This window comes from Tasmannia lanceolata, unplaced genomic scaffold (genome assembly GCF_043159265.1).
Source record: "Tasmannia lanceolata isolate RefF3 unplaced genomic scaffold, GAP_Taslan_0.1 ptg000008l, whole genome shotgun sequence".
NCBI classification, from domain to species: Eukaryota; Viridiplantae; Streptophyta; class Magnoliopsida; order Canellales; family Winteraceae; genus Tasmannia; species Tasmannia lanceolata.
In genome coordinates this window covers 28,476,706-28,485,000 of record NW_027518685.1, presented here as the reverse complement: position 1 = coordinate 28,485,000, position 8,295 = coordinate 28,476,706, and the positions used below count along the sequence as shown (strand labels likewise).

At 36.6% G+C, this 8,295-nt stretch overlaps 1 protein-coding gene across 4 annotated transcripts in view; it reads right to left on the bottom strand.

Annotated features, from left to right (window-relative positions):
* The window catches only part of STN7 (Serine/Threonine kinase domain protein), a 35,161-nt gene that overhangs the window by 25,835 nt on the left and 1,031 nt on the right, over positions 1–8,295 (bottom strand). For all 4 annotated transcript variants that reach the window (XM_077389036.1, XM_077389034.1, XM_077389035.1 and 1 more), the window contains exons 2-5: positions 6,259–6,378; positions 6,006–6,107; positions 3,527–3,695; positions 3,343–3,436 (exon numbers count right to left, since the gene is read on the bottom strand). In XM_077389036.1, the coding sequence (XP_077245151.1) occupies positions 3,343–3,436; positions 3,527–3,695; positions 6,006–6,107; positions 6,259–6,378 (485 nt within the window). The remainder of the gene's footprint in view (positions 1–3,342; positions 3,437–3,526; positions 3,696–6,005; positions 6,108–6,258; positions 6,379–8,295) is intronic.

Sequence of the window (8,295 nt, the reverse complement as noted above, 5' to 3'; positions counted from 1 at the left end):
GCTGATTTTTGGTTCACACCCAATCCGTGGAAGGGCCTTCCAAATGAATGCTCTGGATCCCCAAACGATGTGGGGCCACAAGTGTTTTTGAGCTATAGCTCAGATAAGGAACACTTTCCTCATATATATATATATATATATATATATATATATATATATATATATATATATATAGAGAGAGAGAGAGAGAGAGAGAGAGAGAGAGAGAGAAAACGGTTCCTACACACATGTGTAGATAAGTTATCTACACACATGTGTAGATAAGTTATCTACACACTAGCTTAAAATACAGTGGGGGCCACAGTATTTGGGTGATCCAAACCATTCATTTTTAAGGCCCTCACATAGATAGGGTGTCCACAAAAAATCAGATCCATAGGATCATCCTAACCATTCGAACTGCGGAGGCAAAAAATGGACTAATTTGTGAAGGTTTAAAGACATCCATTTTACCTCCACAAATCGTAGGGTTGGGATGCTCCTATGGATCTGATTTTTTGAAGACACCCTATCTATGTGAGGGCCTTAAAAATGGATGGTTTGGATCACCCAAACAATGTGAGCCCCCACTGTATTTTAAGCTACTGTGTAGAGAACTCTCTACACATATGTGTAGGAACCGTTTTCTCATATATATATATATATATATATAGAGAGAGAGAGAGAGGAATAAGATTGTGCGGTCGACCGCACCAAGCTTAGGTGCGGTCGAGGGCCCCAAACTTATGTGGGCCCACATTGTTAGGATGATCCAAAGCATTCATTTGAAAGGCCCTTACATAGATAGGGTGTGTACAAAAAATCAGCTCCATTGGATCATTATAACCCATCCAAAAGTGGAGGGCAAAATGGACAGACACCGTTTGCCACAAATCTGCCCATTTTTGGCCCCCACTTTTGGAGGGGTTAGGATGATCCAATGGAGCTGATTTTTTGTACACACCCTATCTATGATGGGGCCTTGCAAATGAATGGTTTTGATAAGCACAAAAAATGTGGGACCCATGTGTTTGGGCCCTCAACCGCACCTAAGCGTAGGTGTGCTCGACCTCACACTCCTTTTCCTCATATATATATATATATATATATTGATTTATTCTCAGCGGACAGAAATTTCAAATGCTTGTCAAGACACTTAATAGGAGAATAAATCAATTTATATATATATATATATATATATATATATATATATATATATATATATATATATTAGTAAAAAACCCCGTGCGATGCACGGGCCGACAAAGAACTGTACGGACCACATCATAGGTTGATCCAAACCGTCCATGTGATGGAACACAACATCAATAGGTTGTGCCCGCAAAATCATTTCCATAGGCTGATCATAGCCCTCCAATCTATAGAGGTTTCCATAATTAAAAAAGCATAAAGGAAGGGGGTAGGATTGAAATTACGTGGCTTTAATGGGTGCCTTTGTTTAAAAGCATAAAGGAGGGGGTAGGATTGAAAATATGTGGGTTGAATGGGTGACTTTGTTTAAAAAAGTCAAAAAAGTGATGTGTAATTCTCATAGAATTTTGGGAGAAATTCAAATAATTCTCTCCTTTTCTCTTCTGCTATATAGATATACTAGTTAAAAACCCCGTGCGATGCACGGGCCGACAAAGAACTGTACGGACCACATCATTGGTCGATCCAAATCGTCCATGTGATGGAACACAACATCAATAGGTTGTGCCCGTAAGATCATTTCCATAGGCTGATCCTAGCCCTCCAATCTATAGAGGTTTCCATAATTATAATTAAAAAAACATAAAGGAGGGGGGTAGGATTGAAATTATGTGGCTTTAATGGGTGCCTTTGTTAAAAAGCATAAAGGAGGGGGTAGGATTGAAATTATGTGGGTTGATGGGTGCCTTTGTTTAAAAAAGTCAAAAAAGTGATGTGAAATTCTATTAGAATTTTGGGACCCCGTGCGATGCACGGACCGACAAAGAACTGTACGGACCACATCATAGGTTGATCCAAACCGTCCATGTGATGGAACACAACATCAATAGGTTGTGCCCGTAAAATCATTTCCATAGGCTAATCCTAGCCCTCCAATCTCTAGAGGTTTCCATAATTAAAAAAGCATAAAGGAGGGCGTAGGATTGAAATTATGTAGCTTTAATGGATGCCTTTGTCAAAAAGCATAAAGGAGGGGGTAGGATTGAAAATATGTGGGCTGAATGGGTGCCTTTGTTAAAAAAAGTCAAAAAAAGTGATATGTAATTATCATAGAATTTTGGGAGAAACTCAAATAATTCTCTCCTTTTGTCTTCTGCTGTATAGTATATAGATATATGTGGGTTGAATGGGTGCCTTTATATATTTATTTATATATATATATAGCAGAAGAGAAAATGAGAGAATTATTTGAATTTCTCCCAAAATTCTATGAGAATTACACATAACTTTTTTTAACTTTTTTAACAAAGGCACCCATTCAACCCACATATTTTCAATCCTACCCCCTCCTTTATGCTTTTTAACAAAGGCACCCATTAAAGCCACATAATTCAAATCCTACCCCCCTCCTTTATGCTTTTGTAATAAAAAAAAGTGGACAAAGTCAACATAGTGACGTTTTTTCTTTGCAAAATTACGGATTGGGTACATATGTTACATAATACTACGGATTTTTGTGAACATATTACATAATACTACGAATTCAGGACGCCTTTCAAAATATTGAAGAATTCCGGGCACCTTAAGAGGAACAACATATCATGGAAACCTCTATAGATTGGAGGGCTAGGATCAGCCTATGGAAATGATTCTACGGGCACAACCTATTTCTGTTGTGTTCCATCACATGGACGGTTTGGATCAACCTATGATGTGGTCCGTATAGTTCTTTGTCGGCCCGTGCATCGCACGGGGCTTTTTACTAGTGTATATATATATATATATATATATATATATATATATATAGAGAGAGAGAGAGAGAGAGAGAGAGAGGGAGAGAGAGAGAGAGATATTTATTCTCAGCTATTATTTATACACAATTTAAATAAGGGAACTACATCTCATCATTCAAAAAAAGATTAGGCAACTAACTCTCCCTTGCTTAAGAAGGTAAGGGTTGGCATGAGGAATATTGTTGACAGATCATATAGGAAATTAAGGAGGATGCATTGGGATTAATGACAAAGTTGCAGCCACTTCACAGAATCATCACACATATACCTTTCCAAATATCAATTAACAGTATGAAATTTTTAATATAGGAGTTCATCAAGGTTGCGAGGTCAGCTCAACTCCATGTTTACCACCAATAGGCACACAACGTAAAACTTCAGAACCTAGAAAATAAGACAAATCACATTACAATGATACCTGGGATCCAATAAGAACTCCTTCGGGACATAATTGATTCCAACTCGCAAATCAGCAGCAGCCCCAAGATCAATGATCTTGAAAGTTCGAGTCCCTGTAATATTATAATTGGGTGCTTCTTAACACTTTAAGAACAAAAGAAATTCAATAAATGCATATATCTAACACTGGATGTTACTCTTACCTTCAGAGAAGATTACATTTTGGGGCTTAATATCTCTATGAACAATCCCTGTTGAATGAAGTCCATCTAAAGCAAATAGAAGTTGTCTCATGATTGTTTGAATGGTTCTACTTTCCCTCTCCAATCCTCTTTCCAAATCTTGGACCTCTCCAAGAATCATCGTCTCCACCTAACATCATCAAAAACCAATATAAAAGTTTGCATGTCGGAAACATCAAGCAAGTAGGCATGTCGGAAACATCAAGCCAAATTTCTTTCAACATACCAATGATAAATTTACACATCTAAATTATCACTTTCAAAAAATTATGAATATTAGCGTATCTAGTGATGATTATTACTTGTTTCTTGTAAGAATGATTTTAGACCAAATGGAACTTCAGTTGCATGAGAATCAGAGAAATTGCTTAAAATGATATGCTGCTCAACTATAGGCTACAGAAGGGTGACTAATGGAAGCATGCAACATACCGATAAAAAAAAATGGAAGCATGCAACATGCTGGTAGGATGTTCATAACGATCAAGCAAGTCGAAAGGGCAAGTGCTCTTCAAGCCAAATTGCTTTCAACATAACAATGATAGATTTAATGATCATCTAAATTATCAGTTTCAAAAAAATCTGAACATTAGTGTATCTAATGATTATTGATACTTGTTTCACATGTACATAACACTTTAATTATATACACCTGTTATAAATGGAGTTAGGGTTAGAAGAGAGGAAGAGGAGGAGTAGAGATTATGGGAAGTCTCCACTAGGTAACTGCTCATGTATACGATGTATATATAGGCCTCAAATAGGACAACAGTGTACAAAGACTACAATACCCTCTAATATAGTGGTAATGCCTAAACTACCCTTACACGTTATTCAACACTCTCCCTCAAGCTGGAGTGTATATACTATGTAACTCCAGCTTGCTACAAAGAAAACTACAACAAACAACTAAAGATAACAAAAAGTACAATAAGCTCATACACACATCCAACTTGGTATAACACTCCTCAAGCTGGTGTGGTGAATGCATAACGACAGCGTAATAATAAAAGCTAACGGCCACCATGAGAGTACAATCGTCGAGATCAACGGCTACCAAAAAGGAATAGCTCCCCCTGAAGCAGCACCACGGCGAGATGATCAGAACGGGGCCTCCCCAATCATACAAGCATAACGAAAGCGTAATAATAAAAGCTAACGGCCATCATGAGAGTACAATCGTCGAGATCAACGGCTACCAAAAAGGAATAGCTCCCCCTGAAGCAGCACTACGGCGAGAGAGATCAGAACAGGGCCTCCCCAATCATACAAGCATGACATCTTGCTCCAAATCTTGCAAACGCGAATGTGTTCTTGCAAAACCAAAATCTTGTCTTCCAAATCTTGCAAACCCAAAATCATTCTCTTCCAAATCTTGCAAACCTAAAATCTTGCCCAACCAAATCTTATGAACTTTGAACTCTTGCTCTTCCACATCTTCCAAACGTAAAATCTTGCTCTTCCAAATCTTCAAGGGGCAGAGAATGCTCACTCTAGAACTTAGAACCTCAAATCCAAAGAACCTTCTTCAAAATATATTCAAAATCTTTGATGCCTTCTTTTGTTTTGACCGAGGAAGATCGATCAATCTTCCTATGATATCTAATCTTGCTATGGCAGTTTTACAACAACCAAAAACCCCTTTTTTCATAAACTTTTTCTCAAGTTCTTAATTCCTAAAATCAGTTTCCCATAATCTTTATCTCTAGTCTCTATCCCTACATCCATTTTTTTCCAGAATCTTTATCTCTAGTTCTTCTAAATTCCGTGTGTACCTACCACTTACAAACTACTAAATTTATAAAATGTGTTTCGAGTTACTAATTGTATGTCAGTATTTTTACAATTTATTAAGGTGGAAACCCTAACTAGTTTGGGATAAAGGCTTCTTTGAGTTGAGTTGAGTATTAAGGTGGGAACCCCTAGTCTTCTATAGTACTCAAAAGCATTCTAATGTTCAGAACTAGTTGGGCTTGTAACCCAAGGACTAGGCTAACTTTAGTTTCAAGGAGGGCTATGGGTGAGGGATGGTTAACTTTAGTTTCAACGAGGGCTATGGGCGAGGGATGGTGGCATGGAAGGAAAAACATAATTCCATGGGTCTTACCGATGCAAAAGGATGGGAAGTGTATCAAGTTGTATCCATGGAGTATCCTAGTGGCACTGATGATTTGACTAATTTAAAAGACCTGGGTATCATAACAGAAAATATTTGCACAAAAAGCCATTTGCTTTGCATTTTGTACTACTAAATTACTCTGAAGCCAAAAAGTTCATATTCTGTGTTTGGGAGGTCAATGTTTTTCTCTAGGACAGAAAAGCTTTTGGCACCAAAACTTAACAGATTGGAATTTAAGGGCAATGCTCACTATTCGGGTAAGAGAAGAGTGCTTCACAAAAGTGTACTGCTTTAAAATTTTAATGGGTGAAAAATACCAACATTGTAAGGAAATTCTTTACTCAGCATGAGATCTGAAAGTGTTGCCTCCCCTTCAAAACGCCATATGAGCCAGTATTCATCTCCTTTACCTTTCGAGGATCTCTGGAAACAATAGCACGGAAAAAGTAACAACATCGTACAAAAAGAGTGAGAGCAAGTGAGTGTTTCAAACAAGAACAAGTGCAAATAAGCTCCATCAATATATTGAAAATGCATATAACCTTAATCATATGATAGTCATAAAGAGCAACACCTCAAGAAAGCCGTACACAAAATCTGCACAGCTGCTCGCGCAAGCTCTTCTTACACGCTCGTTCATCCAAATCTCCACCGCACCATATTCAGTAGCCTTTTTCAACACTAGCGCATTTTCCTTCAATAAACATAATGAGAATATTACCTTTCAGAAAAAAAAAAAAAAAAAACATAATGAGAATAAGATATCACAAACATAACCACTATCAAACACAATGCAGAACTCAAAAAGAAATCCTGTCAACGTCCAGAGACAAACTTTCGTTGTCAATGAAAGATTATTTTTACACATATGTCTATCAAGTATTCTGGACCCTTTGAATGCCGCTAATATTGATCGCTGCTTGCAGATACGGTTATTGTAAGTTAATCTTACTTGCAAATGGGACATTAAGGACTCTGGGAGCCATATCATTTATAACACTATTATCACCGCATCATTGTTAACTTTAAAACAGTCTGCATATAAGATTATATGCAGATAATAATAATTAACTTAAAAACCATCTGCATAAAAGGTTATATGCAAATAATCCAAAGCGGTAGGCAAACAATATAAGCATTCAATCGGGAAGGTTAAAAGAAGAAAAGGAAATTAAATCACTTGGTCTGAATCGAAAATTCGGACATGGAGGAGAAAAGCATTGGAAAGGCCTGGAATTTCCTCAGAGAATAGTAGTAAGTAGTGTTTGGTTGTGCGGCACAGAGTTGGAGAGTAGGGGAATAAGCATTGTTTTGAAAATCTTATGATTTACGATTCAAATCAAATCTTATGCATAACGATTTGAATCCCATGATTGAATATTAATTTATATGAATCTTATGATTTTTTATTGAATCTTACAATTCAATCGTAAATCGTACGATTTATATGATTTTTTCGATTTATCCGACTTAAGTTTTGTATAAAAGAAAATAGGACCTTCTTTCAAAAGTGCTCATTTCCTTTCTACATTACAAGAAGCCTTCGAAATCCCTCTCATTAGAAGGAAGAAGATACAGGAGTAAAAGTTCGAACGAATCGAACCAGTCAAGCACAATGCATGTGCTTGAGGGCAATACTTATACCGAGGTGGGAGAAGACTATAATGAGGACAACTCCGACAAGTCCAGCCTTTTATGATAGATATTGTTATTTGATGTTTGAGACTTTGAGAATTGATATGATCTTGTGTTGTTTTTTATTTTTAATATTATCATTCAATATGCATGGGTTTGGATGAGAAATAGATGATTGGTATGTGTCAAGTTTGTTAGCCAGACACTTCGTATTACGATATTGAATAGCTAATCATGGTTGTTTCTATTTGAATTAATGAATTTGGAGGAAAAATGAATAATCGGCTATTTTTTATTCTTTAATTTGTTTATAGTTTATTATATATATATAGGGGGCGCGGTTTCTAAGCTCAAGCTTAGATAGAATTTCAGAGGTAGAGTTTTTATATAGGCCATCTCCCATGTTGGTTGTTTGACTTATCCAACCCATTCATCCCATAGAAGCCGACATAGATAGCTTGCTCCTAAGAAACCATCTTCATAGGATCATCCTAACCGTTCGATCTGTAGAGGCACAAAATGGACCATTTTGTAAACGGCCATTTTAAACCTCCACAAATCAACGCTTACCATGATCCTATGAAGATGATTTCTTAGGTACACCCTATTTATGTTAGGTCCTATAGAATCAATATCTAACATAACCCAAACAACATAGGCAGCCACCCTATTTAAAAACTCTAGCTCAGAAATTCCATCTGAGCTTGAGCTCAGAAACCATTTACTAATATATATATATATATATATATATATATATATATATATATATATATATATATATATTTCTGAATGAATCTTACGATTCACGATTTATGATCCGCTACAATTTTCAAAACATTGGGAATAAGTGTATATATAGGGGAAACGTTTTCTGAGCGATACCTCAGGTAAGTTATCTGAGCAAGAGCTCAAAAAATCATGTGGGCCCACATTGTTTAGATGATCCAAAGCATTCATTTGATAGGCCCTTACATAG